Source organism: Myotis lucifugus, unplaced genomic scaffold, assembly GCF_000147115.1.
Source record: "Myotis lucifugus unplaced genomic scaffold, Myoluc2.0 scaffold_146, whole genome shotgun sequence".
NCBI classification, from domain to species: Eukaryota; Metazoa; Chordata; class Mammalia; order Chiroptera; family Vespertilionidae; genus Myotis; species Myotis lucifugus.
The window spans coordinates 305,140-327,322 of NW_005871194.1; the positions used below are offsets into that span (position 1 = coordinate 305,140).

Genomic DNA, 22,183 nt, shown 5'->3' on the forward strand with positions numbered 1-22,183 from the left:
GGCCTTGGCTGCCTCAGGACTCCGCTGTGACCCCCTGGAGCACTTGACCCCCAGGAAGAGAGGTGGGGAGTGGAGCCTATGGGGCTGGCGGGCCTCCCTGCCGACTCTGCCTCTCTGTTCCCTTCCTCCTCCCCACGTGGCACTTCTGCTGTGCAGGTGTCACCGAGTCCCTGGCTGTTCACCTACAAGGCTGTCCCCGAGCAGAGGACACCACACGCGTGCAGGAGTCCGACTCAGGAGGTGCGGAGAGCCCCATGGCACAGGCAGCGAGCGCTGGGACCCGCTGGCCCCGCTCGCTGCCGGCTCTGGGAGATGCCCTGGCACAGGAGAGCAGCCCTGGGGCAGACAGAACATGAGGCGACTGGCCGGATGTCACAGATGAACTTGAACTTCTCACCTTGTAGCCAGGTCAGAGATGGAGGAGCTGCAGCATCATTTCTGGGCTGCATCAGGGCAGCAGCCTGGGTCCAGGGATTCGCACATGCTGGTTGGTGCAGATCCCACCCTCTGGGGCCCTGCTGCCCTTGGTCTGCCTGACACCATCCCTTGCCCCGGGGAAGGGATTCAGCTACTGGAGGCCTCTCCTCTGTGAGCCGCCCCTGCCTAGTGAGCTCCTCCATGCCAGCTGCACCCCTTAATCCCAGGAGCCATTAGGGGACGCCCCGGGGCAGCTGATGCACCCCCCCCTCCCACTGCCTGGGAGCAGCGCTCAGAGGGGGCATTTGTCCCGAGTGGAGGGCATCAGCCCTGCACACGGGCATGTGGCCTGGCAGCCACCGATCGGCCTGGCCTGTGTGGAGGTGGCTGTCCAGCACGAGGTCACGGCTGTGGGTGTCCAGTTAGCAGAGTGGCATCGTTTGCCCAGAAAGTCTTACCCTCTTTCTTTCCTGCAGTGATGCTTGGCCGCTGGGCCCTTTCGGAGCCCGGCACCGGCTCCCTCTCCTATAGTGACGGCACTTTGTACTTCCCCGGGCCCTTCGTTCAGGCGTCTGACGGCCCTTCTTGTTCTGTGGGCCCTGCCTGCCGAGGCCACTTCCTCGTTCGGAGGGTGGGACGGGCCCCAGCAGGCCCGGTGGAGGACTGCGGAGTCAGGGCACAGTCTTCCCTGAAGTTCCTGTGAGTCAGGGGTGATTGACAGCCAGGCCTCCAGCTGCTGGCTCTTCCCGATGTGTAACCAGCCCGGGCTGGTCAGCTGGAGCCAATCAGTCCTTACCCAAGGCCCTCTGCTGCCCCAAGTCCTTACACACGCGGCCTCTCCTGCCCCTGGGTGAAAGCAGGACACACTCAGGCTCCGAGCCTTCTAGGATTCATGTGGCCTCCTTTTCTGCTCGTGTAAAATTGGAATAATCGTGCCCCTTGGCAAAAACTTTGGAGGTTCAGCAACAGACTCTAGAGCAGTGGTTCCCAACCTTCCTAATGCCGCGACCCTTTAATACAGTCCCTCATGTTGTGGTGACCCCCAATTTCATTGTTACAAATTGAACATAATTAAAGCATAGTGATTAATCACAACAACAATATGTAATTATAGATGTGTTTTCCGATGGTCTTAGGCGACCCCTGTGAAAGGGTCGTTCGACTCACAGGTTGAGAACCGCTGCTCTAGAGAGTATTTAGCTCAGCCTGAGCATATACTTACTTAGTAGAAGGCATTATTAAAATATTATTTTAAAAGGTACCATTAAAATATTTAAAACGGTATTAAAATGTATTTTAATAGGTATAAATATTATTTTAAAAGGCATTAAAATATTTTAAAAGGCATTATTAAGATATTCTTTATAAGGTATTATTAAACTATTTTAAATATTTATGTAAATGAAAATAGACAGGGTGGGGCAGAAGGAGGTTTCCAGCCGGGAGCACGGGAGAGAGCTTATTCTCGTATTGTTATTTATTAATATCGAGCTATTTTCCATGCGAACAGCTGAACCTCCTCTCGCCCCTCGTGCTCTTAGTAGTTGATTAACAGTAACAACCTGCTGTCATTTTGCCAGCGTCACCAGCACTGCCGGCTGCCCCTTTTCCCTCCTCACCCTCGTCCCCGCGGCCCGTGCCTGCCCCGCTCACGGTTTCACACTGTCTCCCTCTGAGCTCGCGCCTTTCCTTTCCACGGTGGGGTGTGGAGCCAGGCAGGCTTCTGTCTGATTTAAATACACTTTTACCCAAGACTTTATGGGATAAAAGGTGGCCACGAGCTTAAAGTATCGTCGGAATCCCAGGTGGCCTGGGCTGAGGCCCGTGCCCTAGACAGGCTGACACAGTCAGGCCCTGGGGCCGAGGCTGCAGCCCAGGTGGCAGTGGCTCTGTCGGGCCCCGAGAAAAGTCCCGGGGTCCCCTTGGCCGTTTTCAGGCTGGCTGTGCAGGTGGTGGCTGTCCGCTTTTCTGCTCAGAGAGGAAGGGCTCCTGTCCTGGCTTGTTGGCTCCCTGGCACTTGCCACTCACTTTTACGATGTGTTACTGGCTCATAAATCGTCTGCCTGTCCCAGGAGCCTGGGCAAGGCCTCCAGGCCACAAGCCGGACACTCGCACCGTTGACTTTACCAGGATGTGGTGCTGTGACCTCCAGCACCATGAGTGCAGCCACTTCTGGGGGCCAGGGGGGTGAGGGGGTCATGGAACCCAGGCTCTGCCTCCTGAGCTGTCCGGGGATCCTGACAAATCCTTTGGGTGTCGCCTGCGGATAATCTTGAGCTGTTAACGAGCCCAGGAAATAACCCCGTGGGTCCTCGGGGGCCAAAACAAGAGCAGAGAAACCTCCCTGTGAGTCACTGCAAATATTTACCCTCGAAGGTCTGATTGTGAAATCTGCTGAGCCCTCGGATGGCACTCCCCTTGGGACCCAAAGAGCCCCAGCAGCAGTCAGATGTGCAGTGTTGAAAGGGTTGGGCAGGGGGACCCCCCACTTTCAGCCTGGGAAGCGCCCCAAGCTGCCAGAACTCCTCGAGGAACCCTGGGCTCCGTCGTCTCTGAGAAAACGCTGGGGATGGGGTGCCGACTCCCTGGGCGCTCTGGGGGAGCTTGGCCTCTCCTAGCTTGTCTCCCTCTCAGCTGCTCTTTGGGGTCTTGGCAATGTGTTCACTCGATAGGATTCCCACCCGACCCACCTCCACCCCTCAGTAGGAGGGCGTGATGGCTGTTGGGGAAATTCTGTCCTCACACTGTCTCATTGGAGCTGCAGATGCGAAGCGATCATAATGTTGGGTATCTTCCCCTGTTTTATCCAGGCATCTGCCCTCCTCGGTCCTTCCTGCCAGCCAGGACCTACCGAGGACTCGGGGACTCGCTGCACGGGAGGGCCAGGCTGGGTCTCTTGCCAACAGTTGCTTGCACCGAATGGGAATGGAGGGGCAGCCCGAGTCCTACGCAGGAGCCACCGATGACTTGGGCACGTGGTAGATGTTCAGTCTGAGGGTCGGGCGCCCACCCCTTCCCGGACCGCCCGCCGTCGGTGCAGCATAAACGTGGAAAAGCTCGCGTAGAGACTGCGCAAGCATTCCCCTCGCAGGTGCTGGTCCTGCAGAGGGGCGAGGAGGTGGGCGTTTGGTTTTGTTGTGTTGTGCTGCCATTTTGTTTGTGTTTTAGGAACAGTGGGTGCCTCCAAGTAAGGTCTCTTGGGTTATCCACTCTTACCCTGAGCTTCAGATGGACTCCCAGGTCAGGCGGTTACATGAATAACAGGGCCGATGAGGAGATGGCTGAGGCTCCGTTGGAATAAACAGCTTCCTCTAGGGTGGAAGTCGCCTCCGGATCGGAGGCAAGGAGCGGAGCCACAGCCTGCCCCCGTGTGACAATCAGAAATGTCCGCAGACATGGCCAGTGTCCCCTGGGCCAAGGCGCCCCCAGCGGAGCACCCCTGGCCTCAGGGAATGGGAGGGACAGTCCTGTTCCCAGGTGTCCGCAGGCTTCTCTGGAGCCCAGCGCTCAGACCCCCATCGCGGGAGAGAGATTCCCCGCAGGGCCAGGCCCTGACAGGTGTGAGGAGGGCCCCACTGGGACACCCCTCGACGGCCGACTGCTGCCTGTGTGTGAAAGGCGCCTGAGCGGGGAGTTGGGGGCTGGGGGTTGTTCTTGGAAGGCCCTGGAGCCCAGCCCAGTTCTGATTCCCCAGACCTCTGCCCAGACAGCCTCATTCGGGCTTTGGGGAGCCCACCTCCTCCCGCTGCTGCAGAGGGTGGACTCGTGCGGTTCTTGTGGCCAGGGCTGCTCGGACAGTTTGGGGCCCGTGGCTCCCCCACCCCCACCCCAAGCTGCAGAGGCCTGCTGCTCAGGCTCACTGCCCTCCGACAGTGCTTGGACACAGGCCTCCACTTCTCTGGACCCATGTCCTGCCTGGGGGGGAGGGGCAGCTGGCCGGTGCTGAGCTTTCTCCTCGGAGGTCCTCTGTGATGGGGCGGGGCCACCGGCCATTGGACCTTGTCCCCAATGTGCCTCTGTCCCTGGTCTCTGTGGCCCCAGGGTGGCCTCCGGCCCTGGGTTTTGTGTACTGAGCCCTGAGCCTCCACTTCCACCCCACAAGGCTCAGGAACCCCAGCTGCCTCGCACCCTCAGCCGAGGATGCGATGGGTTCTAGGAGCGGCTGCCCTTAGGTCAGGCCATCCGGTACCAACCGTCACTGCTTGGGGTCTCCAAGCTCACCCGGATTTGGTGATCCGCCACAGGGACTCGGCACTCAGGATATAGTCACACTCACGGCTAGGAGATGTCACAGTGCAAGAGGCGGGATGAAATCGGCCAAGGGAAGAGGCACTGGAGGAAAAGATGGCTTCCTTCGATGCCTTCCCAGCATACTCGCTTCCGGTCCCTCCGCGGGAGTGGGGTGGGGGGAGGGGGGAGGGACCTGCGCTGGGGCGGTGTGCCTCCTGTGCTGCTAGGCTTCAGGGTAGAAAGCAGAATGTGCTGAATGGTGGGAAGGGGCTGGTGTTTGAGGGCCAGGGGCCCAGGGCTGGGCTTGAGGTCCTGACTTCTGCGTCTCGCTCCTGCCTCCTCACCTGCCCCCTGAGGAGAAGTCTAAGGCGTGAGAGGAAGGCAGGCCCTGGGCCTCCACCCACCTTCCCGCGCTCCCGGCGAGCGCCCATGGTTCGCAGGACATTGACCCCAAGGCGCCCGTTGCATCCGCAGCCTCCCTGCGCTCCAGGGAGTCTCAGCCATCACGCCGGTGGCATCACTGGCTGAGAGGTTGCAAGTGGGTAGCACCCCCCATTTCCCGCAGAACCCCCATTCCCCTGCACGCTCTCACCCTCCTGGCAGGGCCTGTCCTTGCTCGCTGTAGAGATAGCGGGACGTTCAGAGCCCCTGAAACGTGTTTCATTTGTAAAGGAGTATCATTCCCCCCTGTCCCAGGAGCCCAGGCTGCGTGTAGACAGCAGACCGCAGACTGACGGGCCGCTCTCTCCTCAGCACAGAGGAAGGGAGCACGTGAGGTCTCATGTGAGCCAACAGCCCGCGGTTTCTCAGCAGAGCCCAGAGCTCCCTGCAGGAGGAGGAGCAGGTGGTGCCCGGCTTTGAACTGGGCCCACATGCCCCGGGGATAAGGGACGGTATAGTTCTGTCTCAACAAGGGCGCGGGGGAAGCATCCCTGTGAGTTAGTTTTGCATTGGCCGGGAGCCAGGCAGAGAGCGATGGGACCGGGGCTGCAGTCGAGGGCTATTGGGAGCGCGTGTCGCTCAGCAGCAGGGCATCTGCCTCTCTGGTCATGCCCAGAAGATTGTTTTGCGGGTGGAAAAGAAAGGGGCCTTTCACCGTTCTCGTGTGGCCCGCCCTGCATTTTTCGCTGAGCAGCCGTTTCGGAGTTTCCTCTTGGAGCGGTGGGTTTATGCTGTCCAGATGTGCACCATGTGGCGGTTTTGTGTGTTGGCGTTCCAGATGTGCACGGCCGGGGAAGTGAGCTTTGGCAAAGGCAGGGCCTGTCTCTGGCCCTGGGAATCTGCAGAGGCTACAATGCGCTCGTTGTGTGGGGGTCCCAGAGAGTTTCTTTAACCTCCTGATTCTGCAGCCGAGGACACTGAGCCCCGGGGGGTGTGACTGCTCGCTGCTGCCGCTGATCGATGGCCCACAGCTGGGAGCAGCGAAGATACCAGCTTTGCTGGAATTCCTGGCCCCGATCTGCACGCACGTCTGTTTGAGCACCGTGTGCACCTGGCGCTCTTCCAGGTGCTTGAACCACATTAGTGAAAAAACAAAGACTCCTAGCTTGTTCTGATGGGGAAAGAATGAGCAGTAAACATAAAAAATGAGCACTTTATATAGTAGGTTGGCATGTAAGAATTGCTATAAAAAAAAAAAACAGGAGGAGGAGGACGTAGGTGAGGAGGTGGAGGGAGAGGAGGGAGGGGGAAATGAGACTAGGGTTAAAGGGGATGGGACTGTGGTGATGGTTGATCATTTTAGCTAAGTGAGTAAGGATAGATTTCATTGAGAAAGTGACTATCTTAGTCACCTATGGTGGAACAAAAGAGCTCCAAGTTCAGTGGCCTCAACCAGTAAATATTCTCTCACATTGTTTGTGGGATAGGAGCTCACGAGCGGCTCTGTGGAGGGTCCCTGCGCAGGGTCTCTCTGGAGATCAGCCAGGGAGGCCGTCATCTGAAGGCCCGACTGGGGCTGGAGGACCCGCCCCCAAGGTGGTGCCTCACACGGCCATTGGCTGGAGGCCTCGGCTCTTTGTTGCATGGCACCTCCGTACGGCTCCTACCACATGGCCGCTGGCCTCCCCCAGAGCACATGGTCCAGGGGGACAGATGGAAGTTGGAGGGCAGATGGAAGTCACCATGTCTTCTATCACCCAGCCTAGTCTTGAAAGCAGGGAAGAAGCAAGCCAAGAGAGCCCAGAAGGAATGCTCCGGTGGAAAGCCCTCTAGTGGGAGTGACAGCAGTGTTTATGGGAGAGCGTGGAGGCTGGAGGGCAGGACACAGAGGTCATTGCCGGCCAGGGGAAGGTCATGAGCACAGAAGCAGCACAGCGGACAGAGCAGATGTGCTGAGAATAGACCACAGGGCAGGCAAGAAGCCAGGAGACGGGGCAGGAGGCTGTCACGGTGAAGCAGGCGGGAGATGGGGAGGCTCCCACCTGCCCGTGGCGAGGGAGGAGCTAGGAAACGCCTGGACTCTGGATCAATTTAAAAAAATGTTTTTATTGATTTGAGAGAGAGGAAGGGAGAGGAAGAAAGAGAGAGAAACATCAATGATGAGAGAGAATCACCCCACACTGGGGATCGAGCCCACAACCTGGGCATGTGCCCTGACCGGAATCGAACTGTGACCTCCTGGTTCATAGGTCAACAGTGCTCAACCATTGAGCCACGCCGGCCGGGCTGGACCCCTTAGATCCACAGGATCCCGTTGGATTGTGGGAGGCGTGATAGAGCGAGTAGCCACCGAGGATGACCCACAGCTCGCATTCTGCCCTGGCCACCTCCTCCCGCCTCCTGTGGTTTTGCCGGGAGAGCTGAGGAGGGGCCTGGGCTGTGTTCTCCCTCCCCACCACCCCCACCCTCTGGCCCTGGTGGCTCCGTCCACCCAGTGGAAAAGGAACGTACGCCTCCTGCGTGAGAGCAATAGGAAGTGTTTATGAAGGCACTTAATGCTCTTTAGAAGAAAGTGCCAAAGTGCCGGAAAATTTTCTGGTGGTTGGCAGTGGTATTTTGTTGGAGAACGAAATGTTTTTGTTGCAGCCCCTCCCCCTGAAACTTTGATTCTGCAGATGGATGGACTGCAGCGCTCAGCAAAGAAGGAACTGGGGTGGAAGGAGATGTCGGGGGCGGGGGCAGGGGTGGAGGAGCGAGCTTGGGGATCCTGAGGACATGCCCTACACAGAACTCCAAACCTGTGGTCGAAGGAAACCACCCACAGGCCAAGTGTGCAGGCGATGAGAACGCAAAACCCTCCTCACCCAAACCCTCCCGTGACCCTCTCTCAGCTGGTTATCTGAGGTCCAGGGCAGGCCCGGCCCCTCTGTGCCTGAGCAGTGAGGGTGGTGTACCCCTGGGGGTGGGCTCTGCAGGGCAGGGAGGAGCAGGAGGCCCAGGGTGGGGCTCTGGTGCTGCCGGGTCACGTTCCGTTTTTTGATCTGAGTGTGGGTTTCGTGAAATCGGTCAGGTTTCTGAAAATTCATCAGGTACAACACTTAGAGTCTGAGCCCTTCTCTGCTCAGCATTCAGCTGCAGTGATACTTTTATTAAGAAACAAGGGGAAGTCATTTCTTCCCCAAAAGGGTGAGCCGACCCAGGTAGGACCTGAATTCCCACCTTTAGAGATTGTCTGCTCAAAGGCATTGTTTTTAAAATGCCAAATACCTTGCCCGGTAGGCGCGGCTCAGTGGTTGAGTTTTGACCTATGAACCAGAAGGTCACGGTTCAGTTCCCGGTCAGGGCACATGCTGGGTTGCGGGGTCGATCCCCAGTGGGCTGTGTGCAGGAGGCAGCTGATCAGTGATTCTCTCTCACCATTGATGTTTCTATCTCTCTCTCCCTCTCCCTTCCTTTCTCTTTAAAATCAATAAAAATGTATTTTTTTTTTAAAAGGCCAAATACCTTAAGGAGAATTAACCAGCAAGTTGTTGCCATTGGCCATGGACACGCATCTCAGCCAGTGGACAGGGAGGCGTGGCTTAGCTGTGCCTACTCAGGGCTCTGTGGATAAAGTCCCACCACGTTGACTCTGTTGTATCTGTTTCACTCAGAATTGTGTCTCTGGGGGGCCTCGTTCATTCTCATCGCTGGACACAGGGTTCCGTTGTGTGACTGGAACACAGTTTATCCATTCATTGGTCTGAGGGCATTTGCTTAGTTTACACTAATAGCGCTTCTGTGACCTCCTAGTGTGCGTCTTCTCATAGCTACGTAAGCAGGAAGCACGTTGCTCTTGGGTAGACAACCCAGGGTCCTTGTACGTCACACAGGCAGCCTCACACCTGGGCTGTGCAGGGGGACCGAGTAGGTAGAGGTCCCTAGGACACCCCACAGGGAGTCCGAGACCCAGGTGTACCTGGGAGCTCTCCACCTTTCAACAAGGGAGGCAGCAGCAAGGGCCTGAGTCACCCTCAGACACCACCCTGCCCTGCGCCTTCCTGGGCTGGGCCCCGCCCACTCTGAGGGTGGCAGACCTGAAGGGCGCAATGGGTCATCTCCTCTCTCCAGCCTGCGGGGCTGGGGCAGGATCCCTTGCGTGTCAGGCCAGCCCCACTGAGCAGGTAGGGCGGGCGGCCCTTAGGGGAACATCCAGCCCCTTCCCACCTGCCGGCTCATCAGACGCCTCCCCAGGCCGCCAAGTGGGAAGCGGTGATGTCATCGCCCAGCCCCAACAATCAGGCCTTTCATGGCAGGACGATAACAATCAAAACAGTATGTCAGGGCCTGCCACGCAAGAACGCACACGCTCGTCCGCAGGGAGGATCTGAAGGCGGTGAGCGGGGCCTCCAGGAGTGCGCCGTCTCCTTTCAAGATCCCCGGCCCGAGAACATAGCCCGGAGAGCAGGCCTGCGCGCCCATGGGTGCTCACTCGCCAGTTCTCTGAGAAACCAGGATGCTGTCCAGCACCTCTCCCAGGACAAACCCCAGAACTAACTCCGTACAGAGCAATACTCCGTGGCTGGGGTTCAAGCAGGAGTGTCTCGTTGCACAACTCCAGGGGGCGCTGTTCGCCGACAGAACGTGCAAGGTGCCCAGAGTGCGCAGCCCTGGGGTTCCGAGGCTGCTGCCTTCAGAGTGAGGGAGCAGACTGTTGTGTTGACCTTGACCCCCAAGACTCGGTCTTGCCACAGCCAAGCTCCCTGGCCAGCCCAGCTCCACGGAGCCTAGAAATGCTCGGCGAGATGCATGAGCGCGACGTTTTCCTTGCCCAGAGGGAAGTTTCTGGTGTTCAGATGTTTGCCCAGGAAGCAAAGCCACCTACACTGTTGCTTCGTCTGGCGGGTGGTTCTCAGCCAGGGACGGTCGGACCCCAGGAGACCTTGTGGGTCGTGTCCGCTGGAAGGAGGTTACCGGCATCTAGTGGGTGGAGCCGGGGATGCTGCCAATGGTCCTGCTGTGCAGTGGGCAGGCCCCGAGACAGAGTGACCGGGCCAGAATGCCAGGAGTGCCAGGTGGAGAGGCCCTGCGTAGGGGAGATACCCAGCCCCGTTGGCCCTGGGGCCTCTGGTTCCCATTCTCCCTTCCGGCTCTCCTGTCCCCCATGGGGCCAGGCCCTCCGCTCACTAGCTGAGCAGGCCTAAGGCAGTGCTGCCTGTCCGCGGGGGGTGGGAGCCCAGGTAGCCGTCTCTTTAGGACGGCATGATGGCTCTGTGTGAAGTCCGGAGGAACCGAAGCGTGGAGAGTCGTGGTTAAGAGTCCCCACGGTCACTTCGTGGCTGGGTGACCTTGGGACGAGTCACTTAACCTCCCCGTGCATCACCTTTCCCATCTGTAAAATGGGGATAATAGTGGCAGAAAACACGTAGGGGTGCAGGAGAGGGCCAAGCTTGTCGCCGCACGTAACATGGGTAGGACATTCTTTTTTTTTTCTTCTTTTTTTTTTTAATATATATTTTATTGATTTTTTACGAGAGGAAGGGAGAGGGATAGAGAGTTAGAAACATCGATCAGCTGCCTCCTGCACACCCCCCACTGGGGATGTGCCCGCAACCAAGGCACATGCCCCTTGACCGGAATCGAACCTGAGACCCTTCGGTCCACAGGCCGACGCTCCATCCACTGAGCCAAACTGGTCAGGGCGGTAGGACCTTCTTTACAAGCATCGGCGTCGCTTCCAGGATCGTGCGAACATCCTCTGTGGCAAATTAGAATTCTGGCCCAGGGTTGCCTCTGCCATGTCCCGGGCTTCTGGGTGCTCCCGGCGGTGACCAAGTCATCCAGTGGGCCCGGGACTTTCCGGAGCTCACCACTGAACGCCCAGTGTCCCGGGCAAACCTGGGCAGTCGGGCACCCCAGTTCCCATCACAAAACTCAAGCAGCTCTCGGGGACTTTTAAGTTCATTTCCTGGGGTGGCAGGGAAGGGGTCCTGAGTCGGGGCAGGTGCAGCACCATCCTCATCCTCACCCCTTGGTGACTGGAGTGTGTAGTCAGGGCTGGGAGCTTTGGGTTTAATTCATGGTCCGGAGTTGATGCCAGTGGGATGGGGCACAGAGGGTGTGGGGGGAATGAGCCTTTCCAGGGGGTCACCCCTAACAGATGCACGGCATGGAGCAGAGCAAGGGACCCCGGTGAGAGTGTGTGTGTGTGTGTGTATGTATGCGTGTATGTTAAGGGATATCTATGAAGGTGGAGAGGATGGAAAAGCCATGGTCTAGCCCTCGCTGTCGGGGGTGGGGGAGCCAGGAGCCCCCACGAAAAGAGTCCATGACCACCCAGTGAGACAGCACCCTCAGAGCGGCCTGGCAGCATCCCAAGGGCGGGCCCTGGTTGGGCTGTGCGCCCCATGCCGGCGCTGGGGCAGGGCAGGGCAGCCAGGCGTGCCCGGGACAGAAGAATGGCGTTTCTGTGCTGCTTATCAGGACGGTGGCTCCGGCAGGATGTGGCGAGGCTTCCCCAGCCCGCCGGGCGGACGGCCGCAGCCAGCGCCCCGTCATGGCGAGGACTTTGGCCGGGGAGCCCCACCTTGACTTGCTGGTGACACTGGGCTGGCGGCTCTCCAAGGTCAGGCTGTGGTAAGTCATGAGGACATGAAGGCAGGTGACGGCCATGGGCAGCGAGCCACCAAGTGCTCTTTCCACACGACGACGAGGCCCCAGATCTGGTCAGACCCCTTGACCTTGCTCATGGGAAGACCCTCCTGGGGTCGTGGGTCCCATCTGGTCAGATCTTTCTGCAGCTGCTGAGATAGGAGGGCAGAGACCAGCAACCACAGCCTGCGGGCCTACTCCGCCCACCACCTGGTTTTGTAAATAAAGTTTTATTGGGACACAGCCCCACTCCCTCACTTACATACTGGCTGCTCTCCCACTGCAAAGGCAGAGCTGAGTAGTAGCCACAGACACCTGGTGGCCCTCAGAGCCTAAAATACTCAGTCGTTTCCTGTGAGGTGGCTCGTGGGTCAGGGGGAGGTCAGAGCCTGCCTGAGCCTCTCCTCCCTCAGAAATAAATGGAGAGAGCCCGGACTGCGTGGCTCCATGGTTGAGCATCAACCTATGAACCAGGAAGTCACGGTTCAATCCCTGGTCAGGACACATGCCCGGGTTGTGGACTTAATCCCCAATGTGGAGCCTGTAGGAGGCAGCCCATCAATGATTCTCTCATCATTGATGTTTCTCTCTCTCTTCCCCCCCCCCCCACTCCTTCTTCTCTGAAATCAATAACAATATATTTAAAAATAAAGAGAAGAAGTAAACAGAGAGAGCAGCCTGAGATAAGGTGGGCGGGATCCAAGGGATCCCAGGGGAGAGGCCGGCAGACGGCGCCATAGCCAGGGCCCTTCTGGGACATGCCGTGGGCCACACGGCCAGGTGTCCTCAGGGCGTGACCTGCCGTCCCCGGGACACCAGACGTTTTCTTTTTTAGAGAACGAGTAGTAACTCTGCAGACGCCATCACTCTGCTGGGTGGGTGTTGAGGGGAAGCTGAGGCTGTCAGCAGGAGACGGATGAGAGTTCCTTAAACGAACGGCGTGCGAGCTCCGTGTTTATCAGGCCAAGGTCTGCGAGGGCCAGTCCTTCCTCAGTGTCTCCTCGCCTGGCGGGCGGCCCCCAGCTCAGAGAGTCTCTTAGGAAAACATTGACCCCAGAGCCTCCGTGTGTGTGTGTGTGTGTGTGTGTGTGTGTGTGTGTGTGTGTGTGGCTCCGAGCCCCTGTGAAATGTGTGATGGGCTGAGGTGCAAGCCCGCAAATAAAAAGGTTAGACTCTGAGGATGGTCCCCGTGCTCTTTGCTGGGGGTAGAACAGGGGACCGTGGCCAGAGCTGGCCTAACGGGACCATCCAGGCAGCCAGTGTGTCCCCGTCCCGGGAGCCTGGCGGGTGAGCAGGCAGGAGGAAGGGGGAGTACCCCCTTGTCGCTGAGCTGATGGGTGGATCCCTGTTGGCAGCAGAGGGACAGACGTGAGCAAATGGGCCGGAAAGACAAGTGACAGTGGATGGAGCTTCCTTTTCTCTCTAATCCTCCCCCCACCCTCCGGGCCACGTGCCCAGCATTGCCTGCCAAGTGGCACCTCTTCTCTCTCCCTGGAGATCTGTGGTGATCTGACGGGTGCTCCGTGGAGGGGCTGCCCACGGACGTGATCAGCCCGGGTCGCTCAGGCACCGCCTTCCCGCTGCGTGCAGGCCGACGCTTGGCTTTCTCTGAGAGTTTCCTGGCCGTCGTGTGCAGGAGGCGGGCTCTTCATCCAGGCGCGCGCCTCTCCCCCGGGGGTCGCACGCTGCATTTGCTCCCGTCCATCTTGTTCCGGGGCTTCCTCCCTCTGCACTCGGATGCCTGGTCTGCGCAGGAAGCCGGCTCTCAAGACCTGGCTCCGACCAGCTGACAACTCTCGCAGCACCGTGTCCTGCAGAGGCAGGAGCAGAGAGGACCGTGGGGAGCACCACCCGGGCCCGAGGAAGAGCCGTGCCAGGTCCAGAGCCGCTCGGGAGTCCGTGGAGAAGCCGAGCCCAGACCCAGGGGATCGGGGCCACTGTCCGGTTCTGCATCGGACTCTTGTTCCACTTCTGAAGTTGCTTCTCGATAAAATGTGGTCGATCCACCCCCATGCCCTCAGGGAGAGGAAACCAAAGCGTGCTGGCACCTCCGGGAGCTGGGAACCCCAGAGGCCTTCATCAGGCCGCTGGGTCACAGCGACCATCATGGGAGATGCTGTGGCCCCAGGTGGCTCCTTCCACGTGACAGACGAGGACCCAAGCTGGGAAAGTTGGATGATGTGTGCAGAGCTGTACAGTTACGTGGCGGAGCTGGGGCCGTCCTAACACTCGGGCAGCATGGAGGGGTGGCGTATCCATGCACCCCTCCCTCGCCTGTGCCCCCCTCCGGCCCCATGCCCTAACCTTCCTCCTTCCTCCACTGCCCAGCTCTCACCTGGGTCGCTGACACCGGAGGATGCCCTGGGCCCGGGCGGTTCCGGACGCCCCCTTCATGCGTCTTCTTGGTCTTTCAGGAACTTGGCCATTGGAATTGGAATCCAGAACTTCCCAGAGGGCCTGGCGGTTAGCCTCCCCTTGCGAGGGGCTGGCTTCTCCACCTGGAGGGCCTTCTGGTAAGTGTGCCCGAGCGCCCCATCCCAGGCCGGGGTCACAGCCGCTACGGCCAAGGCAGAGCTCGGGGCCGTCCCCTGTGCCGCTTCTTTCTGCCAGGCGACCCCTCTGACCTGGAAGCGAATCGGGCGCTTCTGGTAAAACCCGAGGACCTGGCGGAACCTCTGTGCATAGCCACACTGTGCCCATGCGCGTGTCTGTTCTCCCTCAGGTACGGGCAGCTGAGCGGCATGGTGGAGCCCCTGGCCGGGCTCTTTGGGGCCTTTGCCGTGGTTCTGGCCGAGCCCCTCCTGCCCTACGCTCTGGCCTTCGCTGCTGGCGCCATGGTCTACGTGGTCATGGATGACATCATTCCCGAGGCGCAGATCAGGTGGGAGAGCTGCCCCCTCCCCCATCGGTCCCTGCCCCTCCTGCTCCTGCCCCTGCCCCTGCTCCTGCTCCTGCTCCTGCTCCTGCTCCGGTCCCTGCCTCTGTCCCTGTCCAGAACGGACCCAGCCTCCTTTCTTTATTCCCACCCCTTCCTGTCCCTTCGAAGATCCTCCTCAGCCCCTCGCAGCCATGCTGTCTGACACTGAAAGAAAGAGGAGTGACGGGCAGGTGGGTGGAGAGAGACCAGGGAGTATGAGTATCAGGCAGTGGCATGCACACACCCCCCACAATGAAACAGACTGTTATTTTTGAATATTCTCCCTCCCTCTCTCCTTCCCTCCCTCTCATCCTCTTCCTTTTTCCTCCCTCTCTCCCTCCCTCCTTCCCTCCCTCCCACCTCCCCTGGATGTTCCCGGGCCTGGAATGAGGAGGGAGGTGGGCTTTGTCAGCTGAAGCAATGCATCCATGGCCTCACTGTCTGGCTATGGACCAGGCGCGAGGGGGCTTCCTCTTTTTGTTCCATTTTGGCTTTCATGGCGGAGTGGTTCTGAGGCTAGTTTATGGTCGGATTACGTAAGATCTCCAGGAGCTTCCTGCCACCATGCATTCCCCGAGCATGGATTCCAGATGTTCTTTACTGTCCCCGTGCCTCGGTTTCCCCGCCAGTGACATGGGAATGACGGCCCGTGGCTGTCCTTGTGCGGACAGGAGTTGCTCCGCTCGCCTTGCTCGGTGCAAGCCCGGGGCAGTGGCAGCTGTCAGGGTCGTTCCCATCGCTAATGGGGGGGAGGTGGGGGCGTTCTCTGCCGGAGCGGGACCCTGCAGCCCGTGCTCGAGGGGGATGGCGTCCCGGGTGCACCGAGACCTCATGTTTCCCCTTTCCTCCCTCCTAGTGGGAACGGGAAGCTGGCGTCCTGGACCTCCATCCTGGGGTTTGTGGTGATGATGTCACTGGACGTGGGCCTGGGCTAGCCGACCTGCTCCGACCCCAGGAGAGGCTGCGCAGGACCACGGCCCCTCCTTCCCGCAGACCCTTCCGCTTCCTCTCCCTTCACCTCCCCGCCCCGATTGATCCTGATCAGACGATGACGATTTGCGCTTTTCTTCCGAGGGAGGCACTGGTGTTATTTTTGGACTTTCAAGGGGTCGGTGGGACCACGGACTTCCGGTTGGCCTCTGAGTGGGACTGCAGCTCAGGGAAGTCTCTGCTCTCGGACCTCCAGTCGCTCTCACCAGACTCCAGGCCAGTCCCCGAGGGCACCTGCCGGAGCCAGCTACCCAGAGAGAAGGCTCTATGCATGCGACTCGGAGCCGAACGGCCGGGGAATTGCGACAACTGTCAACACACAGTGAGCCCCGTGAAGAGAAGAGGCTGTAGCTTTGGTCGGAGACCTGTGTTCCAAGTGCACGGCGGTTGCCGTGGTTTCCAGTCCCCATGACATTCATGTTGATCAGTTTATAGCCTTCGTTTTTCTAAGAGATTTGGGACACCCGCCAACCGCTAGAACTCTAGCCCTTTGTTTACATGTGGACAGGGCCACTTAAGCTAATTTGAGTGAAGGGAAGGCATGTGGCCTCTGCGATGAGTCCTTCTCTGCTGGCCATTTGGTCACTTGTAACCTGACCCAGAACTCCTGAGCCCGGCAAGCTTGGCTGGAGCACTTAGAATGAGAAAGGAAGGACAGGTGGGAAAAGGAGAGATTTTTTTACATTTCCCTTTTAAAAGGAAGTGTTCAGCTAGTCATCACTCTGACATGACCCTAACCAATGACTTGAACTAGACTAGAATCGAGTCTGTTCCTCCGTACGCACAGCTTCTCCAACAGGGGTGAGGACGTGGCTGCCTCAGGTGCAGCGAGGGCCGCCGTCCTCGTGGGTCACAGGAGCCCACAGGACCCTGGGGGGCCCCCGCGGACACGGCAGGCGGCCCCGGAGCCCGGCGTCCAGGTGTCGTGTTGTCTACACCTGCCCTGCCCTCTGTGTTTACATGTCCGATTGCTTCCGAGGGTGAAGGAATGCCCAGAGGCCAGCCTTCCCGGGGGCCAGTCAATGTCTGTTCTTCTGAAGCCCTGACAATCAAAACTGAAGGCACGTCCAGAGGTCTGAGGGGTCGAGAGGACGTGCTCTGGTGGTTGGGGTGTGTGTGTTTTGGTGTCTTTGTATGGAGTTTTCTACACGATGCTTCTTTCTGATGGACAAGACCTCATAACTGTGATTCATACCAATAAAGCGGATACTGTTGTGGACAACCGGCTGTGCTCCGTCCTTCTCAAAGCCGCCTCTTTCCAGGGTGGTTAGTGGAAGAGCCAACTAGAAAGTTAGTCCTGCCTGACCGATGTGGCTCAGTGGTTTAGCGTTGACCTATGAACCAGGAAGTCACGGTTCGATTCCTGGGGTCAGGGCACATGCCCTTGTTGAGGGCTCGATCCCCAGTAAGGGGCATGCAGGAGGCAGCCAATCAATGATTCTCTCACCACTGATGTTTCTCTCTCTCTCTCTCTCTCTCTCTCTCTCTCTCTCTCTCTCTCCCTCTCTGAAATCAACAAAAATATATTTTAAAAATAAAATAAAAAGTTAGTCCTGACATCTTCCCTGCCTGACACAAGCAAAAGCGAAGGAAAGCGCTCAGATGACCAAGGCGAGTTGGAGTCCTGGCTGCGTTACAGTATCTGTCAGACGCCAGCGGACTCAGACAAGGGAGTCCATGGAAGGCCAGGGGAGCTCCCAGCACTCACAGGGGAGCCAGGCTTGAAAATCGGTTCCATCCAAGAAAGCTAGAGGACTGGGGTCACCGTGGCCCCATCACATCTCAAACTCAGCCTGGTTCGGTTGCCACGGATCCCCCCCCCCCTGCTGGTCCCCAGATGCTAAAGACGGGCACCCCTCAAAGAAGGGCAGCCCTGGGCACGCCCTCCACCCCCATGCGAATGAACTCCACACTGACCACCTCTCACACCTCCTTCCACCCTCCTCGACTTCGATGCCATTAACCCCACTTGCCTGGGGGGGAAGGAGGGGGCCATAGCCAGCGGCAGGGGCGGCTCTGTTTTGCCCAGGATGTAGGAACTGGCTTCCATCCTCCGCCCCAGAGCTTTCCCCGGGCAGTGCCCTGCCACCCCTCCACCCCCAAGAAATGTGGGTGGAGGTTGGGAGCACAGGGACCAGGCGCTGTTCCTTTCCCCTTCGGCATTGCCGCGTGACCACGTGTAACAATCACAGATTCTCAGCGTGTGAGTGTCACTCATTTTTACCCATTCCCCTCTCATGTGGGTCTTCCCCCACCCCCACCCCCACCCCGCCCTGGCCACACACCCTGAGCCCAGCCACCTGGCCCGCAGGTGTGATCCCTGCCTGGCTGGGGGGAGGGGGGAGGGGGAATCTGGTACCTAGGCCAGGTGAGGCGGGACTGCCTGCGCCTGCGCACATTCCTGGTGGAGGGAGCCTCTTAGAACCCAGGAGGGTCCTGGGCGGGGCGGGGCCGGGCGGCGCAGCGGCGCCCTGAGCTTTGCACGCAACGTGCAGCGCCCAAGGGACGCCGGCGGCGGGACGCACCCCGCATCCTCCCCCCTCATCCTCCGTGACCCCCTTGGGTAAGGTCAGGCCCGCCCGCCGCCGCCAAAGGACCCTGGCTTTCCGGGGCTCCCAGCCGTCCCTCCGAGACCGGCTTTGGGGGATGTGAAGTGAAGGATTTCAGGAGCGCTCTTTGGGGGAAAAACCCCACAAAATTAGGCTCAGTGCTTTGGAGGGGCGGGCATTCAGGTAAGTTCCAGAGGCTCCACCACCGCTTCCCGTGTCCTCTGCGGTGAATTCACTTTGCGGTCGGTCATCCTCCTAACGGTGCAGCTGGTGCTGCGAGAAGCGGGGAGGCGGGCAGGGTGTCCGCGCCGGAGGAGGAGGAGGCGGCGCTCCAGCGGGGAGAGCAGCCTGGGGGCTGCAGCCCCTCCCCCCAGCGGGATGTGGGATGCGGGAGGGAGGCTGGCCCCGCCTCCTTCACCTCCTTCACCCCCCCCCCCACCCCTCGCCAATGAGAGCTGCGGGCCAGCAGCGCCCCGAGTCTGTCCCACTCTCTTCCCTTCTATTTCCCATCCTCTTTTTTTTTGTTTTTAATTTTTTTTTATTGATTTCAGAGAGGAAGGGAGGAGAGAGAGATAGAAACATCAATGGTGAGAATCACTGGGGATCTAGCCCGCCACCTGGACATGTGCCCCGACCGGGAATCCAACCATGTCCTCCTGGTTTACAGGTTGATGCTCAACCACTGACCCACACCGGCTGGACCCAAGGATTTTTTTAAAAATATACCTCTGTATTCAAAAGTTGTATAATCGCCTTGTGTGTGAAAAACAGCAGCACAAATCTCGTAGGTCAAAGCCAAGGCTCACCTCTCTGGCTCTGGGACCCAACCTTGAATGTTCGGGAGGTGTTTCAGGTTGTGCCGTGGAGATGAGGACAGATAACGCTCTGGAAACAAAAGGTTCCTGAGCCATGTCGTCCCCCTTCCTGGGCGCTGGCTCCTCACCCAGTAAGTTTCGTCCATTTGGGAGGAGGGGTAAGGCAGGGGTGTGTGTGTTTAATGTAGAATCCTTAGCAAATGTGAAATCTTGGCAAACCTGTCAGGTTGGCAGGTGCTGAAAGTAAAACCCTCGTTTTCCAAGCTGATGCCAGTTTCCCATCATCGCCCTCACAGCTCCCTCTGGCAGCCGCCTCTCTGAGCCCCCTGTGGGTCCAGGCCCCGGACACAGCCACAGTCTGGCTGGGTGACACAGCCATGGAGGTTACAGGGCAGGTCAGGGTTAGATCTTTGCCTCCGTGGGCTCTGTCCTCCTGAATATTCACTTCCCAGCCGTGAAAGATAAGGGTGCCAATGGGTGGAAGGTTTGGGTTGGGGTCAGAGGGGCAGCTGAGGGAGAAGGGGAGAAGGAAGTGAACGGGGATGCAGGCTGGCACCGTTGGCACCCGGATGGCCAGACGAGAAAGGCAGGATGAGATTAGGCCCCGTAGATGCACGGCCCTGACTCCGTGTCTCTGTAGAGATGACAACGCCGATAGCAGGGCGGATTGCGATCAGCCTTGGCAGGGGAGCGCCGAGCAGGGCTTTGTGGTTTGGTAAAGTGCGGCAGACAAGTAGGGCACAGGCTCCCTGGGAAACATGCCCTTCCCTGCCAGGGCTGCCAACACCACCCATGCCCAGGCTCCTCCCAGCACCAGCTCAGATTCCATTTTCTCCTCCGTTTCCTGGTCTGGGAGGCTGGTCCCACCCGTTTGGCCCCTGTGTTTATCACCCATAAACACCTGGTGCTTTTTGCTGGGCCGTTGACTTCCTGGGTCGCCCGTGTCCCACGCATTGGTCAGCACTGATCTTCACAGAGAGTCTGATCTGCACATAGGTACAGAGAGGGATTGCGCCAGCCCAGGCCGGTAGGTAGGTGCTCACGTGATTTGAGAAGGAGCTCAGACCTTGCCAAGCAGATGGGACGATAACACTCATGCACTCAGATGGGACTGTTAGGATTCAGGGATCGAACTGGTTATTTCTGATATCACCTCTCTAATCTCTAAGATCAAAAATAGTAAGAGCAGGCCTGCCTGGCGTGGCTCAGTGGTTGATCATTGACCTATGAACCAGGAGGTCACAGTTCGAGTCCCAGTCAGGGCGAGTTCCCGGGTTACGGGCTTGATCCCCAATAGGGGGCGTGCAGGTTGCAGCCGATCAATGGTTCTCTCTCATCATTGATGTTTCTATCTTTCTCTCCCTTGCTCTTCCTCTCTGAAATCAATAAAAACAAATTTTGAAATATATATTTTTGAAATACCAAGAGGAAAAGCCTCAATGGATGGCATTCGCTTGAGCAACGCACCAGTTAATAATACTCTCCTGTGAGGAGAATGGAAGTGTCCTCGTTGGAAATGCTTCACCAGGGAGGACTGGGATTCAGCCAGCCTGCTCCGCTTCTGCTCCAGGAGCTTCTGGGACAATCTTCTCTTGAACCATCCCTACAGCGTTGATCGCGGTGTGCCCCGAGTTTAGGAACTGGCTCCGGTCCCCCGATGTCCATCGTGACAAACCTGGCACCACGGCACAAGTTCACGGGGAGTCACTGTCACGCAAGCCGCCCTGGAATCCTACCCAAATGGTGAGTGGTTTACTCTCTGGCTCCGGCAGGCGCTTACTCACCTTTTTTACTGTCTGGTTTAAAAAAAAGCAAGACCGGATCTACGTTAAAAGCAAGGCCAGATATGATCGCTGGCGTTACGATGCAGGCATTTATTTCTGTTCCACTTTTTGTTATGGAGGATTTTGGACCCGCACTCACGTAAACAGAATGGTGGCGTGTTGGGGTCCAACCCCAGCGGGTCCAGGGGTTCCCCAAGGTGTGGACGGAGTCGGCAAAGAATGAGTGACAGGGAGACAGCGTTCAGTTGATCTGCATAGTTGGTTCTCCAGTCAGATTCTGTCCAGGATCTCCAGCCAGGTTCTGTAGCCAGGTTCTGTCCAGGATCTTTTGCCGTGTTCTCTCTCTAGGTTCTGTCTGTAGGTTCTGTCTCTAGGTTCTGTCCCTAGGTTCTGTATCCTGTTGTCTTGTTACATCTGTATTTATACCAGTTGATTTTAATCCTGTCAATTTCTATTCCACAGGTTAGGGTGTTTCTTATCTCCATTCCAGTGAGTAAAGATTATGTAGCTTAAGCGTGATTGTTCTTAGTTAAAGTGATTAACTACCCGCCTGGCACTTAGTTAAGGGATTTTATTACCTCCCTAACTTCAGGGGAAAATCCCTACCTGAGGAAACAACCTTTCTCGGAGAGGTGACCTTGGTTAAAACACATAGCGCTGAGGGGAGCAAACATATTAAGAACAGTATGCTATATACGCCAGGTCCCTTGAAACATATGCTGTGCAGATGTTTCTTCCCTGCAGCGACTGTGTCTAGCAGCAAGGATGGACCGGCTCCCGGCAGTGGCGTGAACCCCCATGTGCGCATCACCCAGTTCCAACAGTCCCCAACCCCTGCCAACCTGGCCCTCTCACCTCCCTCTTCCTCATTATTTTTGGGGAAAAACCAACACATCATCTTATTCATAAACAGGCCAGTACGTATCTCAAAAAGGAAAAGACATTTTTACACCAAGAAAAAATAAAAGCGGCATTATGTAATTTACTTTAAATATCGCATGCAACTCATTCCTTCCCTTTAAAGTGAGCCATGGCCTTCGGTGAAGAAAAGATAACTTCTTACCTGATATTCTTCAGCTCAAATATCCTGCATTACTAAGGGAATTTGTGCTTTTCTCGAAGCTCATTCATTAGCTCATTTCATTCCCACAAAGAAGCCTGTGGGGTGAGCACAGGGAGGGAGATCCAGGGAGTGAGATGGAATCGGCAGGAATCAGGGCTGTGAGTGTGCTTGTACCCTTGGCCGAGGCAGAGGGTGCCAGCGACCCCACCCCAGAGGGACAGCAGATCTGAACCGGCTCGTCTCTCGTGTCCCCTCCTCTGTGCTGAGTGCTGGGGCCCCTCTGGGAGTGTGTGGTCCAAAGGAAACGCTCGTCTGCTCCTGTCTGGGTGCCTGGCGGTCCTGTCAGTGGAGGCGGGAAGGGAGGGGGCTGACCGGACAGAACAGGCCAGCCAGGAATGGTTTGCAGG

The 22,183-nt window shown here is 57.9% G+C and overlaps 1 protein-coding gene across 3 annotated transcripts in view; it reads left to right on the forward strand.

The window, feature by feature from the left end:
- The window catches only part of SLC39A11 (solute carrier family 39 member 11), a 170,029-nt gene extending 153,242 nt beyond the window's left edge, over positions 1-16,787 (forward strand). For all 3 annotated transcript variants that reach the window (XM_006094914.3, XM_023759051.1, XM_023759052.1), the window contains 3 exons: positions 14,073-14,171; positions 14,381-14,539; positions 15,432-16,787. In XM_006094914.3, coding sequence (XP_006094976.1) covers positions 14,073-14,171; positions 14,381-14,539; positions 15,432-15,510 — 337 coding nt within the window. In that variant the 3' untranslated portion in view covers positions 15,511-16,787. The remainder of the gene's footprint in view (positions 1-14,072; positions 14,172-14,380; positions 14,540-15,431) is intronic.
- Positions 16,788-22,183: the final 5,396 nt, after the last annotated feature.